The 27,060-nt window shown below is 37.3% G+C and overlaps 1 protein-coding gene across 1 annotated transcript in view; it reads right to left on the bottom strand.

The window, feature by feature from the left end:
* Positions 1–27,060, bottom strand: part of LOC136866830 (ATP-binding cassette sub-family C member 4-like) — a 291,743-nt gene that overhangs the window by 227,337 nt on the left and 37,346 nt on the right. The window contains exons 3-7 of the mRNA XM_068226857.1: positions 25,642–25,752; positions 21,211–21,342; positions 16,752–16,956; positions 12,511–12,736; positions 5,255–5,411 (exon numbers count right to left, since the gene is read on the bottom strand). Of these exons, the coding sequence (XP_068082958.1) occupies positions 5,255–5,411; positions 12,511–12,736; positions 16,752–16,956; positions 21,211–21,342; positions 25,642–25,752 (831 nt within the window). The remainder of the gene's footprint in view (positions 1–5,254; positions 5,412–12,510; positions 12,737–16,751; positions 16,957–21,210; positions 21,343–25,641; positions 25,753–27,060) is intronic.

Here is a 27,060-nt window from a genome sequence, read left to right as displayed (position 1 = left end):
TTCAAGGTGTCTTTCACGGGTTTTGCTGTGTGAGACGGCGCATTTTCGTGTAACAAAATCATTTTGCCATGTCTTCTGGCCCATTCCGGTTGTCTTTCAATCAATGCGTGATTTAAATTAATCATTTCTTGGTGATAGAGTTGTGCATTAATGGTTTCACTGGGCTTCAAGAGTTTATAACACATAATACCGCTCTGGTCCCACCAGACACAAAGCATGGTCTTGCCGAAGCGATTTGGCCTTGGTGTTCAAGGACTGGCTTCGCCAGGTGACAGCCATGATTTTCTCTGCTTCGAGTTTTCAAAATAAATCAATTTTTCATCACCCGTTACAATTCGGTACAGAAATGATTTCCTTTCGTGGCGTTGAAGCAACATTTCACAAGTGACTTTGCTATTTTCCATTTGCTATTAATTAAAATCGTGTGGGACCCATTTACCGAGTTTACTGATCTTCCCCATTGCTTGTAAACATCTGATGATTGTTTCTTGTGACACATTTAATGCTTGTGCCACTTGCTGTTGAGTTTGATTTGGGTCACCATCCAGTAACGCCTGCAATTGCTCGTCATTGCACTTTTATGTTCTACCGGTGCGCGCACTATCTTTCACATTAAAATCACCACATTTAAATTGTTGAAACCATGTCGCACATGTTCTAATCGATGGAGCATGTTCACCATATGTTTCTACCAGCAAACGATGACTTTCCACAGCCTTTTTCTTTTGATTAAATAAGAAATGCAATGCATGCCGCAAATGTTCTTTTTCAGGCACAAACGTCGACATGATCACTGAATGAGGTACAACACAGACGCTAGTGTTTGGTGGACTCAACTTCCTGTTGGTAGGTTAATGTCAGATAAACAAACTGACGTAAGTGTCAAATACATACACTGCATACTGCTCACTGTCACCATCTCTTAGTGAAACCGGAAAGGACTTATGCATACACCTGGTATATGACACAACATTTCCATTTGTTTTTTCTTGATAAGTTCAATGCCACAAAGTGTTTTGTCCTATCTTGAACCTTTTACTAATTATGGCCTGTTTAATCTTTTTACCTTTGCAGGTATCACCGACTCAGTAATGGTGCTGATGACCAAAGAACATGTGAAGATCATCCTCATGTGTGGAAATTGGAGCACACATGTGGTGACTGTAGAGTTTAATGTATTATACTCTGATAGGGGCTGTCTCTTGGAATCTGCTAATTAGTTTAGACACACCATTTGGAAAATGGGCTCCCTATCGGGGTGTAATGCATTAAACTCTGCAGCCACAACACACAAACTCTCATTTACACACGAGGATGATCTCCACATGTTCTTCAGTCATCAGCACCATTATTCTGTCTATGATACCTGTAAAGATAAAAAAATAAAACAGGCCATAGTTAGGAAATGGTTCATGATATGACAAAACAGTTTGTGGCATTGAAGTACTCAGGAAAAAATAAGCTGAAATGTTGTGTCGCATACCTATCAACCTAGTAACTTAACGTTAACTTAAGTTGAGTTCAAGATGGTGGATTCCAAGTTGGCAGCCAGAGTGGTCGCATGTGTCCTAGGGTTCCCCCCAACACTCCCCACCCCACCCACTAAAATATCATATGTGGCCAATGTAGACTTCCATCACACATCCCTTCCTATAACAATGCTGTCACCTAACTTTTGGCTCAGCCTGTAGAAGAGCACTGTAGGGCAGTGTGAAAATGTAAGTAACTCAAAAACTGACTTAGAGTGTTTTGCTTGTAAACCCATAGGATATTAGAATAGAAAATCAACCACTTCACACTTTCAGATCCCAATAAACTAAATATATTTAATGAAAATTAGTTATCTGAAAATTGGTGGTGGTGTTAAAAAAAAAGAAAAAAGAAAATGAAATAATGGTTCCACAATTTTTCAAATATATGTTGCGAACTTTCTCACAGGCAATACAGTATTTGCAGTGCAGCATCATATGAGATAGTTCACTATAGGCCCTTTACGTGCTTAGGTACCTTCCTGAGTTTGTTGCCATTGCACTGTTCATTCATTCAAGCCCACACACATGCACTGTTTATGCGGGATTCACTGTTTATTATTTTGTAAGAAAAATGCTCATATACCTGCAAATAAAATGAAGTTTATTACAACTATCTGGCAATTTCGTTCATTTGGGATGGTTACTTTCTGACGAGTTAATTTACCAAACTAAAAGTACTCTATTGAAATTGTTCATTATCCAGCAAACAATGACCTTGATGTTTGGCCCTTTAAAATAATAATAATAATAATAATAATAATAATAATAATAATAATAATAATAATAATAATAATAATAATAATAATAATAATAATAATAATGTTCATAATTACCAAAGAAATAATTTGAAGGCTATTTGAATTGAAAGACTTAAGATATCAATGATTATAGAAGAAATGATTTTCTGGGATTATAGGTCATGATCGAACTGAGTTAGTAGAAGCTCCAACATTTCACCAGAAACAGCAACTGGCATTTTCAAAGGGTCTCTTCTGTCCAAAAGTCAGTAGTGTACTTAAGCTGTAGCTGTACACTTCCTATATAAATTGCGGTGGCGTGGTCTTCTCTGTATAGTTCAGTCTTTTGCTGAGACTAGGGCATGATTGGCTGACTATGGTGGCTGGCACTTACTAATTGATTGTATTTTCCCTAGTTGTTTTCAGTTCCTGGGTCCATTTAGTATCTTTATCTTAGCTGTTTTGAGGATGGGTATCAAGGCACTGTTTATCTGTTTTTCTCCTTTTCTACTGAAATTGTTGGTATATTTGAACATAACCATCATAAAAAATTAAAGCCATTTCCCTACACAGTGCTGATACAGACTGTATTTTAATTCAGTAAATATATATGAACATTTCAATGGCTTCCTGTTGTAACTGAGTGTGGTAGAGTAGTGTGGTTGAGAGTATATTTCTATTTCCATAATATATTGTGTTACAGTACATGTCTCAGTGTTCAGTTACAGATGACTTCGCAGTCTATACTAGTTGGCTGTGTCTGTTGTGTCTGGTGGCTATACTTTGTGTAGTCATACCTATGTAGACTTGCCCACAGCTGCACAGGATCCTGTAGACTCCTGCAACTGTATAGGGATAGCACTTGTCTTTCATTAATCTAAGGAGGTCCAAAATCTTGGTCTAGATTCTGTATATTCTTCGCACATCATGTGCCTTAAGCATATTCCCTGTGCAGTCAGTTACTTTGCTCACATACAAGAGGATGGCTGTTGCTAGCAGCTTTCCTTCTCCTGTTCTCTGGCTGCTTGATGTCTAGGATTTCCTCATCGCTGTTCCCATTCATGAGCAGGGCTGCAGTCAGGTGACTGTACTCTTCCTCGATGCGATACCGTCACATATTCTCCTCACAGGGTTATGGTAATTAGTGTCTTAATTATCCCATATATCTGCCTGGAGGTGGGGATAGAAGCTTTCTGCAGGTAGTAGTTTGTGTTGGTTTTTTTTTTTTTTTTTGCTTTACGTCGCACTGACACAAATAAGTCTTATGGTGACGATGGGATAGGAAAGGCCTAGGAATTGGAAGGAAGCGGCCGTGGCCTTAATTAAGATACAGCCCCGGCATTTGGCTGGTGTGAAAATGGGAAACCACGGAAAACCATCTTCAGGGCTGCCGACAGTGGGGCATGAACCAGTAGTTTGTGTGGGTGGGTTTCCGGTATACAGGGTCACCCAAGTGAAGGTTGATTGTCCTTGTGATCAGAATGTCAAGGAAGACAATGTGGTTGTCTTACATTCTCCTAGCTAAGTCTAGCTTCATCAAGAAAAGCCACAGCTCTACTTCAGCTCAATGGTTTCCATTAAAAATCATTTGAGATGTGGGAACCCAAGCTATTCCCACCAGGTGACATTCCAGTGAAGCCATCAGATTTATTTCTGCACTTTTGCATTGCATAATATGAAGATAAAGTTGGAATTCCAAAGGACAGATTGGGTAAAATATTTATAGGAAGAAGAATTAGGCATTAGAATAATTTACTAAGGGAGGTGCTCGATAAATTTCCATCTTCTTTGAAATGGTTTGTTACGTAAATAACTGTTGGGGAATCTTCCATCCGGCAGACAGCCCTAAATGTAGAACAGTGGTGATTGATTGATTGATTGATTGATTGATTGATTGATTGATTGATTGATTGATTGATTGATTGATTGATTGATTGATTGATTGATTGATTGATTGATTGATTGATTGATTGATTTCCTATATAGACCATTAGAAGTAGATCTTGTACAATGGGTAGACTATCCAGCGAGGTAAAACAAAATTGATAAGAGTGTACTTCAGTCAACTTTTCTCAGTGGAGATTGAAGTCAAGAACTATTGCTAGAATGCAGGGTCATCACATCCCTGAAGTGTATATTTCTGCTAGAAAATCAGACTGGATTTTATTCCCAAAGATTGGAAAAAATGTAGAAAGTTGCACACATAGTATAATGAGAACAGGATGTCTTCTTCCTGGCTTTTTCCCAATTATTTGGTGTTGGCACCTTGTATGGACTTAGCCCAGTTTTATGGCTGGATCCCTTGCCTGATGCAAACTATATGTGAAGGGATATATTCACTATTTGTTTCTGTGGCGATTTGCAGTGTGATGTGTCATATATAAATGAGTATGTGTATTAAGACAAACTCAAATACCCAGCTCCTGAGCAAGAGGAATTACCTGGATAAAGTTAAAATCCCTGACCTGGCCAGGAATTGAACCCGGGTCCCTCTGAACTAAAGTTCATTATGCTGACCATTCAGCCAAGGAGCTGCATGAGAATAGGATGAATTGACCTTTCATAGTCTGAGTGAATGACAGTAAATGGAACATACATATAATTGATCAAAAACAGGTTAGAAACAAATAAGAAAATTCCTAAAAAGAGGAAGCTTGCAGAATTTTGTGAGTGTGACCTCCAGTTTTACAAGGTATCTGATCTAGAGGAACACAAATTTTAATTTTAAAAATCCCACATGCATTTTCTTGGATTCAAACCACAGTTGCCTTGGTAAGAAGCAAGGCAACTGTGAAAGAAGCAATTCATATTTCAGATATTACAGTATCATGCTGATAAACATGCTAGGATTACTACTTATGCATATGAGGTTCTGTTCAAGGAAACTATCATCAATTAGTTTCAGGGAGAACTATTCTCAGAAAGATTATCCTTAATGTGGACTGGACTATTATTTGAGTTATAACAGAACAAAAATACACTCACTTTCTTGTTTGTGAGACAAGTTTAGCAAAAGGCTTCTCCCAGGCATACATCTTGATCACTTGGATTCCAGATAAACAATCATTCAGCTTCTTTATCCGCTCATCAGTGAGGATGGCAGTTGCTCTCCGTATACCCGATAATAGTTTGGTCATGGCCCCTGGAAGAGTTTAATTTTATTGTATGATACAAGGTAGAATTTTCAAACAATGGTATATGTGAAAACCAAAGGTTACCTGAGATGCTGTTTTTTTTTTTTTTTTTTGCTATGGGCTTTACGTCGCACCGACACAGATAGGTCTTATGGCGACGATGGTACAGGAAAGGCCTAGGAGTTGGAAGGAAGCGGCCGTGGCCTTAATTAAGGTACAGCCCCAGCATTTGCCTGGTGTGAAAATGGGAAACCACGGAAAACCATTTTCAGGGCTGCCGATAGTGGGATTCGAACCTACTATCTCCCGGATGCGAGATGCTGTTAGAGGTTCTGCAAGAAAATAGAGTGCTACCATATTTTTATTATATAAAAAGAGGCCAAAGTAACAAAAATTTCATGAAAGAACTTTTATAAGAGCAGTGTTATAAATGTTTGGCTAAAAACACTTTTCAACATTACCCTGTATGATTTAGCTGTGTTCATATTGCAGTACAACTGCACATAAAGAGAAATTATAACAGTTATAGTTCCCAAAGAAAAACAACTAACTACACAATGAACTGGCAATAAAAAATGTTTTTATTATTGGTTTTTTTTGTTGCTCTGACACACAGGTCTTATGGTGATGAAGGAATAGGGCAGGGCTAGAACTGGGAAGGAAAGAACAGTGGCTTTACTTAAAGTTTGCTTTGTTGTAGGTGCTATAGTACTCTCACAATTACATGTAAGAATTAGATAATAATAATAATAATGAAAATCCACAATCTGTTTCCAGTCATTTGACTGGATCAGGAATGGAATGAATGGACACCCATCTAGTGGCAAGGATAGGAACTGTGCTGGCTGCCGAAGCCTGTTACACTCCTCCGGGGCAATGATAAATGACTGACAGATGAAATTATATTGGAGAGTGTTTCTGGAATGAAAGATGACAGGGAAAACCGGAGTATCCAGAGAAAAAACCTGTCCCGTCTCCACTTTGTCCAGCACAAATCTCACATGGGATGACCAGTATTTGAACCATGGAACCCCACGGTGAGAGGCCGGTGTGCTGCCGTCTGAGCCATGGAGGCTCTAATTGCAAGTTAATTCAAGGAATAAAATTTTAAATCCACAATTTTATTTTAGACAATTCCAGGATAATTATAACCTTACCTTCACACCCAGAATCAGCACAAACTAACATTACTACCGATCTCCCTGCAGATGTAAGATACAGTATTGCAACAACAGTTTCAACAGGTGTGAGATATCCCTCTTTTTAATAATCCTAGAAGTTGTTGAACTAGTTCATGCTTTTTTCATTAGGAGCAGCATAATTCGACGTGTAATTCTATACAAATAACTGAAAAATCGCAAAAATGTATATATAAGGTATTGCATTGACACTGTCAATGTACAGGAGAATAAAACTTAAATAACAATTTTCTTTCATTTTAAAAGTCTATTTAAACCTAAAAGAGGAAAATAGTCCACAACAGATGAATATGACATGAGCTGATCATACAAACCTTCACTTCTTCTTCTACTGCTTTTCCCACACCAGTGGGGCCGCGGGTGCAAACTGTGTCGCACATGTGGATTTAGCCCTATTTTACTGCCGAATGCCCTTCCTGATGCCAACCCTATATGCAGGGATGTCGTCACTATTGCATGTTTCTGTAGTATTTGGTAGTGTAGTATGTTGTCTGAAAATGAAGAGGAAACTGTTGGGACAAACACAAACACCTAGTCCCCAGGCAGAAGAATTAATCAGATGCGATTAAAATCCCTGACCCAACCGGGAGTCGAACTCGGGACCCTCTGAACCGAAGGCCTCAATGCTGTCATTCAGCCAAGGAGCTGGACCATACAAACATGAACTATTTCTACTATAATTCTTCAAAGCTTCACAGCATGAAAATAAATTCCCTGTCTAACCATGAAGAGCAGTTGGACAATTAATAGAGAATAAGAAATAATGTGGTCTACTTCTGTTGACTTCTGTTGTTGTTTGGGTCATCAGTCCATAGATAGCTTTGATGCAGCTCTCCATGCCACCCTATCCTGTGCTAACCTTTTCGTTTCTATGACATGTCAGCCTCGTGTTGGTAGATTTGCTGGCACATAAAAGAACCTCCTGCGGGACTAAATTCTGACACCTCAGCATCTCCAAAAGCCGTAAAATTAGTTGGTGAGACATAAAGCAAATATTAATTAATTATTCATTTCTGTGTAACTACTGCATCCTATATCTACTCTATATCTCTAATCTGTTTGTAATATTCATACCTTGGTCTACACTTGGGGCACTTGGGGACTGGATGTTTGTGTTCGTCCCAACACTTGCCTACTATACTACCAACCATCACAGAAACATGCAATCGTGATTATATACCTCCATATAGCTTAAATGTTTTTAATATTCATCTACTTGCTTTAAGACTGCATTTTCTAATCTAATATTTCCTGTCATCACCTGACTTCATTCGATTGCACTCCATTACTTTTGTTTTGGACTCATTTATTTTCAACTTTTACTCCGTCCCCAAGACTCTGTCCATACCAATCAGCAATTTCTCCAGATCATCTGCAGACTCAGATCATCATCATCATCTGCAGTTTCCAGCTGTTAGCCGGGTCTACTTGGAACATAAGCCTCTCCATCTCCTCTTGTCTTCCCACCACTTCTCCATAGTCACTCTTGCCTAGTCCTCTCCTCTTCTCTGTACACACTCTTCCACTCCTTTTATCCACCTGTTTCTTGGTCTTCCTCTGCGTCGTTTACCTGTTATCTCCATTTCGTGCATCCTCCTCGGTATCTCGGTATCCTTTCCTCTGTCATTCTCTTCATGTGTCCATACCATCTAAGTCTAGATTCCTCTATCCTGTTCTGTAGTGGCTCTTCTTTTACCATATCTCGAACCTTCTCATTTCTCATCTTATCCAATCTTGTCACTCCTTCATTTCACTTGCCTGTATGCTATTCACAGCTCTCTGCCTCATTACCCAAGTCCCAGCTGCATACATCAGAATAGGTATATAGTACATCCTGTATATCACCCTTTTGCTTCTCTGAGGGACATCCTTGCTCCAAACCAGGCTTCTGACACTTTTCAGCAATGTTCCTGCTTGCCTTCCACACTCGATTATTTCCTTCTCATTTCTTCCACTTTCCTCTATGATACTTCCCAAGTACTTGAAACTCTCTACCTTCCTAAGCTGTTCCCCTCCAAGCATTATCCCTCTCGTAGGTCTCTCCTTCTTTCTAGTTGTGATCACTATCTCGCTCTTTTGAGCATTAAATTTCATTCCATATTGTTCCACCTCCTTTACCCAAGCATCTAACTGTTCCTGGATATCCTCTTCCTTTTCTCCCCAGACTAACAGGTCATCTGAAAAACATCATCACTTTCATTTTTCCTTCTCCAATTTTCCTTGCCACTTTGTCATTATCTCTTCCATTGTTACTACGAAGAGCAAAGGTGACAGAGCACTTCCTTGTTTTAATCCACCTTTTTGCTCAAATCAGCCTGTTTTCTCTCCTTCTATTTTCACACAACTGACACTCCCATTGTACATCTCTTTCAATCTTTCTACGGTCTGTTCCTCGACACCTTTTTTCTGTAAGGCTTCTCATACCTTGTTTCTATACACACGGTCATAAGCTTTCTCAAAGTCCATGAAGGCCATCACAAGATCCTTACCCCATTCGTAATGACTCTCTTGCAGCTGTCTTACTGCGAATATAAGGTCTACTGTGGACCTTCCTGACCTGAAGCCATACTGCTCCACCATCTTTCTAATTCTATTCTCGAGAATCTTCTCAAACACCTTTGCACAGTGGCATATCAATGTGACTCCCCAATAGTTCTTAAACTCTTCTCTATTCCCCTTCTTGAAAATGGGTATGATTAGCCTGTTCTTCCAATCTTCAGGGGTCTTTCCTTCCATACTACTTTCAACACACGTTAAAGCCACTGTATCCCTACTTCTCCTGCTGCCTTCACCATCTCAATATTCACTTCATCTATACTTGGGGTTTTCCCTCCTTTCATCTTGTCCAGTGCTAGCTCCACTTCTGCCCATGTTAAGTATTTCTCTTTTTCCATATTTCTTACTTCTTCCCTGCTTCTACTTTCCTCCCCAGTGCCTCCTTCTGGGTTTATTAAATCTTCAAAATACTCTTTCCACATGCCTTTGAGTTTCTCCATTTCCTGCACTTCATTTCCATTTTTATCTATCATTGTAACATCTTCCCTCATGCCTTTCCTCTTACTCTTGACCATTCCGTACAGTACTTTTTTATTTCCTTTGCTATCCCCTTCCATCATGCTTGTCCACTTCTCCATCCAATTTTTCTTCTCCTCTGTTACAACCTTTTTAGCTTCTTCCTTTTTGGTCTTATATTCTTGTCTTGTCTCCGTTGTTCTCTGTTGAAACCACACCCTGATAGATTTATTCCTCTTCCTAACTGCTGCTTTGACTCTGTCGTTCCACCATGGGGTCCCCTTGCATCTTTTCCTGGCACTAGTTCTCCCACAAACTTCCTCTGCCATTTTTACTAGTGTCCTCTTGAACCTTTCCCATTCCTCCTCTCCTGTTTTTGTAACATCTGTTGGTAAGTTCAATCTTATTTTTTTCCTGTGGTATTCTTCGTTGGTTCCCTTTTCCTTCAGTTTCCATATTTTGACACGTCTTTCTTGCTTCTCTGTTCTATTTCATTCCATCATTGTTTTCAGTTTCATTACCAGTAGTCTGTGGTCACTATCTAGGGCCTCTGATGGTATTACCCTTACATCTGTAACATTCCTCTTCATTTCCCGGTTGTAGATCATGTAATCTACAATGGATTTCGTAGACCAGTCTCTGCTATACCATGTTATCTTATGGCTTTCTCTCTTTTTGAACCACGAGTTCCCGACCATCATCCCATTTCTTTTGCACAAATCCAGTAGTCTTTCTCTTTCCTTATTCCTATTTCTCCATCCTTCTGCTCCAATCACGTTCTCATAACCCTCCCTTTCCATGCCTACATGGGCATTCAAGTCCCCCATTACCACACTATATTGTCCATTCAATTGTCTCTCTAATTCTTCCTCAAAGTCATCTTCATCCTGTTACGTGCATCCTGCTTGTGGAGCATACACTTGTACAATTTCCCAGGTTTTTCCTTTACTGTTATTTTGACTTTTATCAACCTGTCACTTATCCCTTTTACTTCCTCTTTCAATCCCTTACTTGCTACTACTCCTACTCCATTTCGTATTCCTTCATCATTTCCTATCCAGTACAATCAAAAACCATTCCGCAGCTCTCTCTTACCCTCACCCGTCCACTTAGTCTCTGCCGGCCCTAGTACATCCAGTTTTCTTCTTTCCATCATGTCTACAACCTCTTCTACTTTTCCGGTCAATGTTTGTATATTCACTGTGCCAATTTGTGATCCTGTTCCTCGCCAGGGTCATCGTCTGTTACATCCATCCGGCTTATCGTTCCCTGTTTCCTTGAAAGCGAGTTAATATCCATCACCGGCTTGCTAGGCCTGTCATGACTTCACCAGAGCCCTGTTAGCCACCATCTTTTTTCAGAATTCCTGTAGGGCCTTCACAGCTGCCGTAGTGGTCTCGGGGCACACATAGTCCCCACTGTACTCCACCCCCACCGACTATTCCCTACTTGATGACGTTGCCCATCTCCCACGGCATGGACGAGGGGTTGGACTTGTGGGAGACTCAGATAAAATAATAATATCATCAGCAAATTTCAGGGTTTTGATTTCCTCTCCTTGGATTATGATTCCCTTTCTAAATTCCTCTTTGATTTCCTTTACCGCATGTTCTACATAAACATTGAAAGCTTCACTCCTTTCTGGATTGCTGCTCCTTTCTCAAAGCCCTCAATTCTTATCACTGCAGACTAATTTTTATACAGATTGTAGATAATTCTTTTTTCTTGATATCTGATTCCAATCACCTTCAGAATCTCAAATAGCTTGGTCCAATCAACATTACCGAATGCCTTTTCTAGATCTATAAATGCCATATACATGAACTTGTCTTTCTTAATTCCTCTTTTGGAGGCAATATACTTAAATCATAGCTGTAAATATTTGAGTGAAGAATTGTAACTGAAGAAAGAAATGTCAAATATTATAGAGTAACTAAACTGTTTGATATTTATTCCTTTTTACAAATTTTATTAAACGCAGGTCTGTGATAAGTAAGGAAGTAAGTTCTGCATTAATGTTAATTACAAGGGTAAGAACAGCCTCGATACTTCCAAGAGTTGCGTTAGATAATGAAGGAACATATTCCAATCCATTGTGCTCCTTCAAGAAATTTAAAGCATTCAAACTAACAGTAGTGTTGATATTAAAGTCCCCTAATAAAATTATAGGTACCTCAAATTCAACTTCAGTGTCTTTGAATATTTCTGTAATTCATTGTAGGTGAAAATTCCATTAATGTACCAAACAGTAACTTTTGTACATCTGATGAACAAGCATTAAAATGTAATTAAGCACATACAAGTATCAACTGAAGCTTGTTATTTATTACATGTGAAATATGTGTACTGCACCCATGGTTCACAATAAAATGACATCTTAAACAATAAAGAGACATTATAAATTTCAATCAATTTTGGAAATTAGGTAATAATGTTTGATAGAATTAACTGACAGAAATATACATATTGTTGTATTTGTAGTTTAATACCTGTTTCAACAATACACAACATTGATATTGATAAGAGCAATTGAGATTTATCAAAAGAATGCTTTTTATAAAAAGGTAAACTTCAACTCTTTGCATTTTGAGACCCAATAATCCAATTTTTATTCCATTCAAACATTTGCACCTTTCTCTTTCAAATGACACCTAGTTCATTTCATTATTTGAAAAATAGAGAAAATCATATACTGAACACAACTGCCATAATATGTCTTGCCCAACCTTGCACCAGAACCTCCTGCGTGCCCATGAACATGAGGATGAATTCTTCAACAACAAAGTACTGAAAATACAGATGGGAAACTGTATAATACCTATAGTTTTCTAATGGGACTGTTTGCTATCATGATGATCATTACTGAAGATTTATGTCTGTAGAGGTATAAACTCACCTGTTGTAGGAAGTGAAGTGACGATAATTACCGCCATACCAAATAACGATGATGGGCCCATATACTGCCATACCAAGTACACAATCACAATTGCTTGTAAAACAGTAACCCATAACCAGGGTATGGAAGGAACTGTTGTTTCAAACCGACTGGCATCATTAGCCATTAGATTGATTACTTTCCCAACTTCTGATTGATTCATAGAAAATGTATTATGTTTCAGAACCTGGAAAGTACATAATATAATTAAAGGCTGGATATTTATGACTAAGACTACTTTAAAATTACTTTAAAATTATCAAAAAAAATGCTCTTACATTTGTATGGAGTAAAGATGATTTTACATTTTTAATATAACTGAATGTGAGTGATGTTATTTCAGGAGAACTTTTGCTTCACACCATACATCATGAGGATACAAATTGGGAACATCAAAATGCACAATGTGATAAGACATGTCCATGCAAGTGAATGATTATATTCGGGGCTCTTTTTCTAAATATAAGTTTACCAGAACTTATCAGATCTTTCCATAACACAACAAAATCAAAATATACCAGATATCTGAAGCTCTCATTCTGTTACTTTTGGCAAAAGGATATTGTTGGTGATGCAATGTGAGACTGATACATGTTCTTTTGATTGTTACTTATTTATTTTTCATCTTGTTATTCTTATGTTTTAATGGGTAAATAAACACAGCTCTGCACAAAACATTTTTTGGTACTCGAAAGGCCAGATTTTTCCAGAATTTGGTTAGAACTTGGAGTTTGGAGATCATTTTTTGTTATGTGGATAGTGTTGTTTGCTTTAGACTGTAAGCATCAAGATTTGTGAGTGCTTATTGATAAATCACTAAATCTTTCATGATGCGTGTGTGCAATGCATCTTTGAGAAAATGAATCATTGTGTGACATCAGCCTGTGATACAATCATTGATCTCAATATATCAATAGAGTTCTCAGGATACAATCAACGAGCTCTAGTGTGGATTGGACCCAGTAGCCAAAGAGTTCTACAGAACTATACGAGAAAATGTTTGAATGAGCTTATGCAGAACCATCTGTGTCGGACATCCGGAGCCATTGAATTAGTACTAAATACCTACGTGAGTTAATCTGGTTTATTCCTTGTTTTCCAGTACTCTTTCTTTTCTAAAATGGAAGAAGCGCAGAAGAGAGCCCTTATCAAAAGACAAGCTGTCATCAAGGCCTGCATAACTAGAGTAGCTACATTTGTTAATAATTTATCTATGGGCTCTAATCTTAATGATATAAAAGTAAGACAGAAACACTTGCAGAATAGTATAGAAGAATACAATGAGATTCAGACACAATTAGAAGTTAATGACCCCCAATGAACCTCATGATTTAGATCGAGAGGGATTTGAAGAATTCTATTTCGAGTTGCAGTCAAAGATGGAAACATTATTGGAGGTTAAACCACTGTCATCTATTAGTGAAAGTAGTGACATAAGCCATAACAATAATAGTGATATGAAATTGCCTGCCATTTCTCTTCCTAAATTTAATAGGCCACTGTCAGAGTTCATGGATTTTCATGATAAATTTAAGAGTTTACTAATTGATAACTATGCCCTTACATATTCAGAGGTACCACTATTTATTGTTGTGCTTATCAGATGAACCATATAAGTTGATAGAGAATTTAACAGTTACACAAAATAACTTAAACATAGCATGAGAATTGATCTGTAATCGATACAACAATCTTAAGTTGATTCTGGATATGCATGTTAGACAGTTGTTATCACTGCTGTTATATCCCAGTAGAATGCGCGCATGTCAACCACAGCATTTATATAGAAACTGTGTTATTCTTTGTTGAGGTCGTTTTATGTCAGTGTATCATGAGACACTTTTCAATACAGTATTTGTGTAAGCAAGGTGTTCGTGTTTAATTATAATTGTAATTCGTGTATGGTCATAACAATTGGCGACGAGGATGGGATTCCAAAATCGACTCTCATTTTCTTCAGGAAGAAGATATTACTCAAACATTCGGTATTAGCCATATAATAGACATTTTTCAATATCACGACTATCCACATGCGAAGAAATTTTATGCTACAGTTCTTATAGAAGGAATACCCCAGAGATTTGAAATAGATTCTGGGGCGGGTTTTACCTTGCTATCACGTTCTAGTTTCAAAGTGCTTGACTTACGTGTACAACTCCAGAAATCAGATGTTGCATTTTGTTCTTATACTAAGAATGTGTTTTTACCTGATGGCAAGGTTAACGTTACTGTTTCTTATCAGAATAGAACTTCATCTGAAGAGTTATATGTAGTACCGGATGACTTCGAGCTACTTCTCGGGCGTGTCTGGATCCGTCACCTTGGTATTAATCATCAAGAAATTGACCGTGAAGCGGAATCAAATACTAGTCATATCGATATACAGTCAGTCAGTAGTATTACTGAAATAATCAACAGATTTCCAGAAATTTTCGAAGAAAAGATAGGGTGTGTGCCAAATTTGAAAGTGTCTCTTTAGCTCCGTAAGGATGCTAAGCCAATCTTTCATAAAGAACGTGACGTTCCGTATGTCTTACGGGAGAAAGTAGAAACAGAATTAGACGATTTAGAAGCAGGTGGGATAATCTCAAAAATCAATTACAGTGATTGGGGTTCGCCCCTAGTAGTGATTCCAAAGTCGGAGTTCGACTTTGCGTTGATTACAAGATAGGTGTTAATGACAAATTAGTAGCAGCAAACTACCCAATTTGAAAAGTGGATGACATCCTAAATAGCTTGAGAAACTCGAGATACTTTTGCTGCCTGGTCATATATAAAGGATATCCTCATCTCCAGGTTGATGAAGAGAGCAGCAAGATCCAAACCATATCAACACATCAAGGTACATATTGCATGCATCATCTTTCCTTTGGTATAAAAACAGCACCGACATAGAGCTTCATGGATATTCAGATGGTTCAGAGCAAGCCTAGGGTGCTTACATTTACTTGTGATGTGTACACACCAAAGGAAACGCAATTGTTTCATTGTTAACTGCATAATCTCGAGTAGCACCATTGAGAAAAATATCCTTGCCACATCTTGAGCTGTGTGGTGGATCCCAGGGATAATGTCGAGCAAAATTACTGAATAATAACACTCTGTATACTTTAAATGAAATATATAATTAATGTAAGGAGATGATTTTCCAAAAAACACTTAACAGGTAAAAATATAAGAAAACTTGTAAAACAAATATATTTGTGAAACTAAAATGAATATAGCATTTTAAAATGAATTTTCTCAATTAACAAACTTAGAAGTGGTATACCAATCTATATAAATTTAAACAACATTTTAATTTTTACAAATTTAATATATATAAGAGTGGGACAAATAGCTAGGGGGAATAAACATGAAGGTTTTATGCCAATTTCTGGTGGAGGAATGACCCATCTGAAACATGACCAGAGGCATAGGTCCATTAACAGTAAAACGAAATGAAAATGTCACAGTGGCGGTGATTAGGTGGGGGAATACAATTTTATTCCATTTCTTGCCACCTGAAACTAGGAATTATTGGAATTATTAAAAGAAAGCAATTTGTACAAATCATATTGTCTTATCAGCTAATTCTTTCCTTTAATTTCTTTAATTATTAACAAAATTCTTAGCAGAAATGTGCACAAAATGTCATTTGTCATGGCTAACTGATTCCAACAGCGCCACAGCAAGTAGTGGAGACTTGCACAGCAGCGTGTAGCATGTGCTGTGAGGAAGGGAAGCGGGGCTATATTTTTGCCAAGGTCATGGACACTGGGGTATGATTCACCCACTTGCCGTGCACATTCATCAGTCTAGCAGTCTCTTTAGTGTCTGTATTTTAAATTGTACAATTAAGCCATGTTTCTATTTAATTGTTCCTTTGGTGAAAGTTTTGTTGTATAGTACTGAATCAAAATCTCAAAAATCTATTATTACTACACTTAAGTTAGTAGACTGTCAATCTTTACCTCTCTATCAAAATTTGCTCAGGGAGCATCAAAAAACTTACCATTTTGTAACTTTTTTCTTTTTTCAGTTTTGACATATATATCCTGCACTCCCCCCCCCCATCCACCACTATATCCATCATATTCCTCAAACCTGGGTACTTCTTGCTGTCTATTCTAATTCTCAATTGCCACTACTGTTATGTCACACAGGCGCTTAAGATACAGTATATCCATGGATTTTAAATATGAATATAAGAATTACTTTACCTTGCGATAGATGAGAGAACAACAGGCAGCAGAAACTCTCATGGCCTGACCTTCTATTACCAGTGTGAAATTGTTGTTGAGCATGCTTTTAAGTAATGAGAGGGATACAAGAACAGTGGCATATATATAAGCCTCTTCATCAGCAATAGACTTATCTCCAGCAAAGTATTGTATTACTTTACCCAGAAAGTAAGGTTGTAACATTCTGTAGAAAAAAATATATATTTTGCATGAGACAGAAGTATGCTTAAAATATCTAGGTGCACCACACTCTTATGCAATAATTCTTAGCTCATACCTGTAAATGCATTAAATGATAATACTTTTAATAATATTTTAATAACTTTTAAGTTTTGTTAAAACAATAGCCTACCCATTAAACAATAATTATCATTATTAATTTATGAAAGATAATAAGATTAATTTAGGTATAGTAAAACATGTTCTAGGACAAACTGTCATGCAGGGTATTAAATGATGACAGTTAATCAACGTATCAATGTCTCTACTCTAACATTCACTTGAGTTCATGGGAATGTTAGGAATTGAGTGTGTTATTCCTATTGAAATCAAAAGCTTAATGATTGGTGCTAGAGAGACATTTGTCATTTTTTGTAAATAGTTGGACCTGAGATGCACTTTGATTAATGAAGTGTGTCAATAATTGCTGTGAAAAATTTTATTAGTATTCTTAGGAACCACTTATGTAGCTAATGTAGGATTTATCAGCATCATAGTCGATAATAATTATTTACGTTACAAGGGCCAAAAGTTAGGTTTTACATATGAGATGTGATGTTGAATTTTGAAATTAATATGTGAAACACTTTTGCTCATGTAATGTACAATATTTCATTTCATATTTTATATATATATATACTGTATGTTAAGATGAACACGTTATGCTCAGTTCAGACTTGCCCATATGATACAGTTTAGCTGTCTGGTATCTATGTAACTGTTTTACACGCATTGTAAAAGGTTTTTGATGGTACGTTATGTTGACAGATAAAATAAGTAACTACAGTATCATAAAGTTCCTTTTTCCACATTATTTTGAAGAATGTAAACATATGAAATTTGACATAAGAAATAAAAGAAAAAGGAAATTGTAGTTTTTCATATAATTTTTGTGTCATCCAAGTTAATGATGTTTTAAGCTTGTCATTTCTAGTATTGAAAGCTCCATTTTTCTTGTATTTTTATAAAATTTCATAAGTTTATTGAAAGCTTTCTCCATTTAGGTAACCTCCAATTCTGGGGGAAAGCAGAAAAAAGTTTATTCAATGTATTTTATATATCCTATTTGGAAAAGTGTTTGAAATATATTTTGTCACAAGCTAAAATGTACAAACCAAGTAGAATATTCTAACTTCTGGTGACAGCTTGTGATCTCAACTTCAGGTGAGCTTAGAGGGTATTTAGGGATTGTAGTAAGGATGTATAAGTTATTGGTAAGACCCCAGTTAAGAGTATGATTCCAGTGTATGGGACCCTCACCAGGATTACTTGATTCAGGAACTGGAAAATATCCAAAGGAAATCAGCACGAGTTATTCTGGGTGATTTCAAACATAAGAGTAGTGTCATGAAAATGTTGCAAACTTTGGGCTGGGAAGACTTTGGAGTAAGAACTGCTTGACTAAGTGATATGCTCTGGGCTGTCAGAGGAGAGATGCGTTGGAATGACATCAGTAGAGGAATAAGCTTGAATGGAGTTTTTAAGAGTAGGAACATAATATAAAGTTGGAACTGAAGAGGGCAAATTGGGACAAATATTAATTCATAGGAAGAGGAATTAGAGATTGAAATAATTTACCAAGGGAATGTTCAATAAATTTTCAACTTCTTTAAAATTATTTAAGAAAAGAATAGGTAAACAACTGACATGGAATCTTCCATCTGAGTGACAGCAAGTACTATTACCAATAAATTTATTTGACCAATGAATTGACTTGAATTGTCTTCAGCATATAAGCATTCATCAAACTTAATAGCATTTATCTGGTTAAAATGGCAAAACTTAGTAAAATGTCTGCTCAAGTTACCCATATGACAGCCAGTACATTTCCTCCACATCACATGACTTACTGGTATTTCCATTCCCTTCATTCTTGAAATTATCACAATTATCAAAAACATCTTATTTTGATGTATTTGATGTTTTCTTACTTAATACTTTGTCAGCCCCTTAAAGATGACGGTTTCTTTCTTACTGACTCAGACTGCCGAGTTGTAGTAATAGCCTTATCGAGAATCAGGGTGGGATCTAGTTTTTCAGATAGTGCTCTATCACTTATACCAAAAACTACCTGATCTCTGATGGCTTGATCTAAATAACCTGCAGATAGCATGCAACCCAGTATAAAAGTCATCTACTGACTCACCATCTAGGCTAATTGAAATATTTAATATTTCTTGTTGGAGTAAAATTGGAATCATACTTTGATAGTATGTTACTACATCATAATCCTTACTTTCATCTCCAATTTAACTTGAAGGACTTAAGTATAGTTTCAGATTGAGGACCCATTAAGTATACAGTACAAAAAAAATTAACCTGGTCAGACTGGACCATAAGTTTGCTGATTCAGTCTCTTTCAATTATTGTATCAACAAGAATGTTAGTCTTTTCCTGAATTTTGTTGAGATTGTGAATGGGATTCAATTTTTGATTGAGGTTTATGTGAATATTTTCCAGAATGTTTAGTTAAGTTCCTTCCTTGGCTATCTGCAGGATATCTAAATCTTTCATCTATGAACAACAACAACAACAACGACAACGACAACAACAACAACAATTGTATGGCCTCAGCTTCCATGTGCAGACATTTCAATTTGATGCCATCTGGCTGTCTGCTAGTCAATTTCGACGTTTTGTGGCAGACCGAGTAAACCGAAGCTCCGTGTTCTTCACCTCTCATATCTAATTCTGCAGAGGTAACTGACTCACATATATTTGTCTTTGTCTGTTTCACATCAGTAATGATGCCCTCATCAGTGTTCATCCATTCCTGAAATTCATCTTCCGTTAAGCCTTTTGGACAAAGTTCAACATCCTCGTCTACTTCTGGTAATTCTCTTAAAAATCCCGCATACCAGAAACAGTTCCTTAATGTAGGTGCTGAGACGACATTATCCCATGACATGGCTAAAAGATACACGGCATCGAGAAGGCTGGTTGTTTTGGCAAGGGCATTGGCACTAGTTTTATGTAAGTCCTCTATGTTTTCTAAGATTCTTGTGCGCATTTCATCGCCATAATACGCTTTCATGGGGCGAATGATTCGTTGATCGCATGGTTGAATTAATGAAGACATATTTGCCGGTAAGGGAACCACATTGATGTTCTTGAGCTCACAATTCACAATGTGTGCTGCACAGTTGTCAACCAGAAAAACTATTTTATGGCTCAGCCTATTATCCCACTCCAGTAGCCATTCCGTGAACATCAGCGCAGTCATCCATGCATTAGAGTTGGAATGATACTGTTGTCCACTGGAAACTTATTGATGCCTTTAAAGCAACGTGGGTTCTTACTTTTCCCAATCACTAACAGTCTTTTCTTTTTACCAGACATACTCGCACAACATAAAACTCTTACTTCTTCCTTGGAGGTTTTACAACCTTTAGCACATTAATATTTGAAGAAGTAAGTGTGTTCAGGCAAGGCGCAATAATACTCGCATACTTGAGAATGCAATCCTTGAAAACAAATATGATAACATAAACCGAATTCATGATCACAATAAATGGAAGATTTTCAGTGTTTTAGTACATAGTATTTGTCCATACGGGACTTCATAAAAGTGATTATATAATACGGTTGATAACATTATCCATGATTACAATAAACGGCGTCCACTGTATGTATGAAAATGAGTGATTAAAATGAGTGATTGTAATCACTCATGTTAACTCATAGTGGAAACTTCCTGTATTAAGCTGCATTAAAATATTCTTTATAACGGATTAGAAAATTTCTCTCTGTTTGTTTGATGTAGCTGACATCGCACTGATTACACGTTAATTTATAGACCCCTGATTGCGCATATTTATTAAGAGTATTTGTGTTACAAATAAGTTTGGAGGTGGTGTTATTGGTTCTGAAAGTGATGTTGAGGTTTTGTTTTCTAAAGATGTTTGAGATTTGGAACAGATTATTATTATTAAAAGTAATGGTAACAAAATCTATTTTCTCTTTCTTTTCTTTCATGAGTGTGGTAATGGATTTACTCTTTATCTTACTTCAAATTGTTGACAAAATTACTATTGTAACCATTATTGTAAATAATATATGAATAACAAAAAATACGTTGATAATGATTCTTATATTCATTTTGGTAACATCATCACTTAAATTAGTAAGTTTATGGCCTAATAAAAGGAACCCATATCAGAAGATTTGTCCTCCTCCCTAACAATAGGAATTAAATTATAGTAAAATATTTGTTTCATACCTGATTACTATTCTGTCCAGAATGATGATAGAGCTGTATAAGATATGTTCAGCAGCAAAGGTTTTCAATACTGCTCTCAGAAAGCTAGGCTTTCTGCCCAGCTTTGCCCTTAACAGTTCTTTATGCCAGTTCCTAAAAAATTAAAAAACAAATTGTAAAATCATTGTTTATGATATGAAGGATATCAAAAGTCTTTATAGATGGCTTCATGGATATTATATAAATCACTGGAATGATCACTTTAAAAATGTGTGAAAATGATAAATGAATTAGAATTTTTTTTTTTGCTATTTGTTTTACGTCGCACCGACACAGATTTGTCTTATGGTGATGATGGGATAGGAAAGGCCTGGGAAGTGGAAGGAAGCAGCCATGGCCTTAATTAAGGTACAGCTCCGGCATTTGCCTGGTGTGAAAATGGGAAACCACGGAAAACCATCTTCAGGGCTACCGACAGTGGGACTCGAACTATATCCCGATTACTGGATACTGGCTGCACTTAAGTGACTGCAGCTATCGAGCTTGGTAATTAGAATGTTTTACGAATGATCTAATCTGTATAGTACTTAAAAGGCTAAGGCTCCACATATTAATGCTTATTTCTTAAATTCTACCACCAGACCAATTTTAACCATTTTTATGTCATTCTAAAGCTCTAGTTGAGTATGTCTCAAGAACAGTCTGAAAGTATTAGGGATCTTGGAAAATTCCACCAAAAAAGTGGAAAAACATCGCCTTAGCCATTAAAGATTGGAGATGAGGCCTTTTATTATTTGATCCCCCAACCCAGAAACCTGGAGATGTGTGTCAAAACATGAAGAAAGCTACCAAAAGCACTCTCTGTGTTGTCAGTAGGCAGTGGAATCTAGCATCATGACGACCATGCTGAAACATAGCATCACGTGATTGTAACATAACATTTGGTATTAGGACCATTACTCAGTAATATGATTTGAGCTGTGTTTACAGTTACACAAAGATGCTATTTGCAGAGTTTCAATATAAAGAGTTAAGAAGCAATAAAACACCAAAGTACACTTATGTTCAGAAAAACAGAATACCTTGAAAGACTATGGAAGTTCATATTCACAGGACCTGTTCATTAGTATGTTCTGCAGTCACCTAGGTTCAGCATGTCTCCTGTTCCATGCATGACAGCATCGACGCATATAAGGCGCGAATGGCGTCCTGAGGTATAGCCATCCATGCTGCATTCACCTGGTTTCACAGTTCATCTTTGGTGGTTGGCTTTGGGTCGCAGTGTAGCACCTGTCATTTCACCATATCCCACACATTTTCGATTGGTGACAAGTCCGGTGATTGGACGGGCCAGGGCAAGAGTCTGACATCCTGTGACAACAAGAAGGCAGGTGTTCGTGCAGCAACATGCGGTCGCACATTGTCCTGCTAAAATATGGCGTCTGGAGTGTCGTCCAGAAAGGGTATGGCTATGGGTCGCAGGATGTCATTCACGTAGGTCAAACTGATTACAGTGCCCCGGACACACACCAACTGTGATTTGTGGTTGTACCCAATAGCACCCCACACCATAAGGCCTTGAGTTGGCACTGTATGTCTTATGAGAATGGAGTCAATGTGGTGCCTCTCCCCCTGTCTGCAGCAAACCAAAATGCAGCCATCATTTTCCAACAAACAGAGCCTGGATTCATCCAAAAACACTATCTGCTGCCATTCCTGTCCCCAGTGGTGTCGTTCCATACACCATTGCAGTCTAGCACGTTTATGCACATTATTCAAAGGTAGGTGGAGAAGTGGACAAGGTGCTGGTAACCCAGACCATAATAAATGGCGACAGACTGTCACTCCTGATAGTGTACGATGTGTTACAATGTTCCACTGTTGCACCAGAGCCGAGGAGGACGCAGATCTGTCTTGCAATGCCATTTGGATGAGGTGTCTATCTTCTCGAGGGGTGTTCTAGGTGGTGCGACCAGACCCATCTCGTCGTGTTCTACAGCCTTTTGTGAACCATTCTGTACACACCCGTTAAACTGACAACACACTTCATCCCACATGAGGAGCTATTTCCCGGATGGATGCATCACGTTCTCTCATGCCAATAATGTGCCCTCTTTCAAACTCCCTTATTTGATGGTACGGTTCTCACATACATCTGCAAAGTATCCTGCACATCTGCTCAAGTGACACTCATCCATTACCTTCGGTTTATAGCGACAACTAGAGCCGCAGGCACATTTTACTAGTCGGTGGTGGTGCGAGATATTGATGTGGATCTTGAACCCGAGGGCTGATACGGTTCAAATGCTAATAATTTCTTCAGAACATACTATTACACATGTCCTGTGAATATGAACTTCCTATCTCTAGTCTTTCAAGGTGTTCTGATTTTTATGAACATGAGTGTGTAAAAAATCATGTAAATTACTTTGAAATTGAAAAGAACAAAATGGTAAAACTTAGGGGATTTATATCTCTTTTTGTACTAGGGTAAGCTACAGCAACTTATGCACTTTGGATTTTCAATTCTGTGGAGCAGGCTTTGTTGCTTGTTTTATCTATAAGTATGGAATTATGCAATATAAGTTCAACCAATTATTTTTTGGTATTTGTTTAAGTGGATTGATGATTTCAGGAGTGGAAGAAGGAGATACTAATGAAGTATAAAGAGAGGATGTGTTATTGCTCATTACTGACATGTGATAGAGACTTGGAAACTAATGAAAAGAAAAGCCAGCAAAATTCAGACCAGTGAGATGAAAGTTTTAGGAAGTATGATAGCAAAGATAAGAAAGGACAGAGTAAGAAATGAGACTTTTAGGAAGTAAACTGGAGGGGATAAGCTTCCTGACATAATGGAGAGAAGTAAGCTGAGATGGTGTGGATTTGGTAAGATGATGGAAGAAGGAAGTATAGTGAACGGGATGATGGAGGCAGAGTTGCCATACATTCTGAAAAAGTGGGATTGTCCTGAATGTCAGCTTTGAAAGAGATGTCACACCTGAATTTTTGATATTTTGCAAATGTCCTAAGTTTTCACAACTACTGTTAAAAACAATAAGCTCCCTTGTATGCACATAATTTGGCATTCTGTCAGTTCAGATAACTTCCAATTTCAGACAAAGTTTTGTTTATTAACTCCCTCCACCAAAGTGTAGTAGTAAATTATCTTCTCACAGAAAGCATAGGGTTTCTGATCTGCTTCAGAAGTCACAAGAAGCTTGATTCCTCCTTTCTGTATTCATGATTCTGAATTGATCTCTGTAAAATAAATTTTAATATTAGGCCTATTTCATGTTCTAAATATGATTGCACTAGGGATAAGCGGTGCTAGTGTGTTTGTCACAGTTGGTGAGCATGATGAAGATGCAGCAAGGTTGTAAATATAACATCACCACTAGTAGCACTGACTATGTTTATATATAAGTATTCACTCAACACAAACACAATAAAACTTGAAATAATTTACAATAATATACAGTCAATCTACAAAGCAGTATCAATATGGTATGGCAAACTATGATAGCTCACTCATCAACAGCTGACTGTCTGGACTTTTAACTCACCCACTGAACTAATCACATACAAAATACACAGTAGTTTATGAAAGACCCACAGTAGCGATGTCGGTATAACAGCAGCAACACGCTGATCATCAACACATCACTCTACCAAACTACAACTGATCTGCTGCAGCAGTTATTTGTTTTACATCCCACTAATTATATTTTTTATGGTTTTTGAAGCCGCCGACATGCTGGACTTTTGTCCCACAGGATTTCTTTTACGTGCAAGTAAATCTACCGGCATGAGGCTGATGTATTTGAGTACCTTCAAATACCACCAGACTAAGCCAGTTTCAAACCTGCCAAAGTCCAGCGCTCTACCATCAGAGCTACTCAGCTCGGCACTGCACCCAACATTCTCAAGGGATCCGCTTTCTTCAAAAGCCAGTAGTCCAGAAGCCCCATTGCTTTTCTCATAAAGTCAGAAGGTGTTATTATAGCGAAGCCGAGTGAAATGCATTCACCAATCAACGTTACAGGTGATACCCTCATATCATTCATCACAAGGAATGGCTCCATAAGAAGTGGTGCTAATTTTAGCATCACTCATACCTCTGCTATTTTCATCTTGCAAAGTCAAGGATGAAATCAGTGAAAGTAACAAACTTGTTCTAGTCCATACCAGAACATAAAATGAGAAAGAAAAATTTTCTTGCAAGAATTAATTGTTTTAAGTGTTCAATAAAATGCTATTTTTCTACAGGTTCCCTTGCAAACCTTAAAACTGAGCTTGACTGTAATGTAACAATAGAATGAACCAACGTCAAGTCTGATGATGATGATGATGATGATGCCAAGATATATAATGACAATCAGTATCTCAAGAGTATGAAATAGAGGACACTATGAAAAGGGTACAATTTTCATGCATCTGTATGATACTTACTTCTCTAGAATGTCACCTAAATGTTTGGACGAGTTTCTAGTTGAAACATTGAAGAGGTCATCTTCAGTAATGCCCTTTTTATAGCTCTTCCAAATGATTTTACGAATCCAGCTGAAAAGATCAAATTATTTGTTATTCACATACTACATTTTTTTTAAATGTTTATGAGAAAATCATTCAGAATTAATAAATCTGACTGCAAATATTTATAGAAGAAATTTTTCACTCTCTCACTTACTATGAGTAGAAAAGAAAAAGAAAAAAAGAGGGAAAACGTCTCCTATGGTGCTGAAAAGCTTATTATTTGTGGTTGTAATGAACTGCCTAGAAATGTGACTTGTGTTTGATTCATTAATCTTGTGATCATTATCCATAGGACCTGCAGTTTCTTTTGTAAAGATGAGCTTTCTTACTTTTAAAAATACCACTTGAATTTATTTGTCTTCTAATATTATTCCGTGCCATCTCCCCACCGACAGCTCAGAAAATACTGGTTAGTTGAGCAGCTCATCTCCTTTCACCCAAGTCTTCCCAGCCCAAACTTCACAACATGTTCACAATGCTACTCTTTTGTCAGAAATCATTCAGAACAAGTCGAGCTGCTTTCTCTTTTGATTTTTTCCAATTCTTGAATCAAGTAATCCTGGTAAGGGTCCCATACACTAATTGTATTCTTACCAGACATTTATATATCTACACTTTTACATACTACAACCCTTAAATATTTATTGGATGAATCAACGACTTCTGCAATTACGGGTTGTCACAATGGACAAAGGATCCAGAATGTTTTACCATATAGAAATATAGCGGTAATATGGATTTTTTAAATTATGGAGGTCCAAACAAATGAGATCTCAGGATATGTACAGATCCACGTATGGTGGTGGTAACTATTCTTTCAGTGCTGTTCATAGACAGGTCGAACTTCTTCCAGAATTCTATGAACAAGGCAGGTATTGTGCCACGAGCACCAACCATTAGGCTGATAATCTCTACTTCATTCAGCTAGTATTTAATTTTGTAGAATGGTATGGTGGGCGCGTAAATGTTCTGATTTACAAGGTGGACTTCAGTAGACTGGCCGACATGGTGCTCGAATCGGATGGTTGGAAAAATATTGAAGCCCTATTACTGTGGACCAGTCGAAACTAGCTAGAAATTGCCAGGAGCTGAATCTGAGCCTCTCAGACTACAGAAATAAAGTATAAAAGGCATGTACCCAAAGCAGAGATCAATTAAAGCTGAATAAGGTTTATTAACATTAGATTGGCAAATTAATTAAAATGTGGGTACAAAACAAACAAAATGGGGAGATACAAGGAGACAGATACATACGTAGTCCGTGAGGGTATCTTAATCACAATTGAGTCGTTTGACTCGTTAAACTCAATCTCATGAAATTTTACACAACAGAGG

The sequence above is a fragment of the Anabrus simplex genome, chromosome 3 (genome assembly GCF_040414725.1).
Source record: "Anabrus simplex isolate iqAnaSimp1 chromosome 3, ASM4041472v1, whole genome shotgun sequence".
Classification (NCBI taxonomy): domain Eukaryota; kingdom Metazoa; phylum Arthropoda; class Insecta; order Orthoptera; family Tettigoniidae; genus Anabrus; species Anabrus simplex.
The sequence above is the reverse complement of the archived record's forward strand: the minus strand, read 5'-3'. Positions and strand labels throughout refer to the sequence as shown.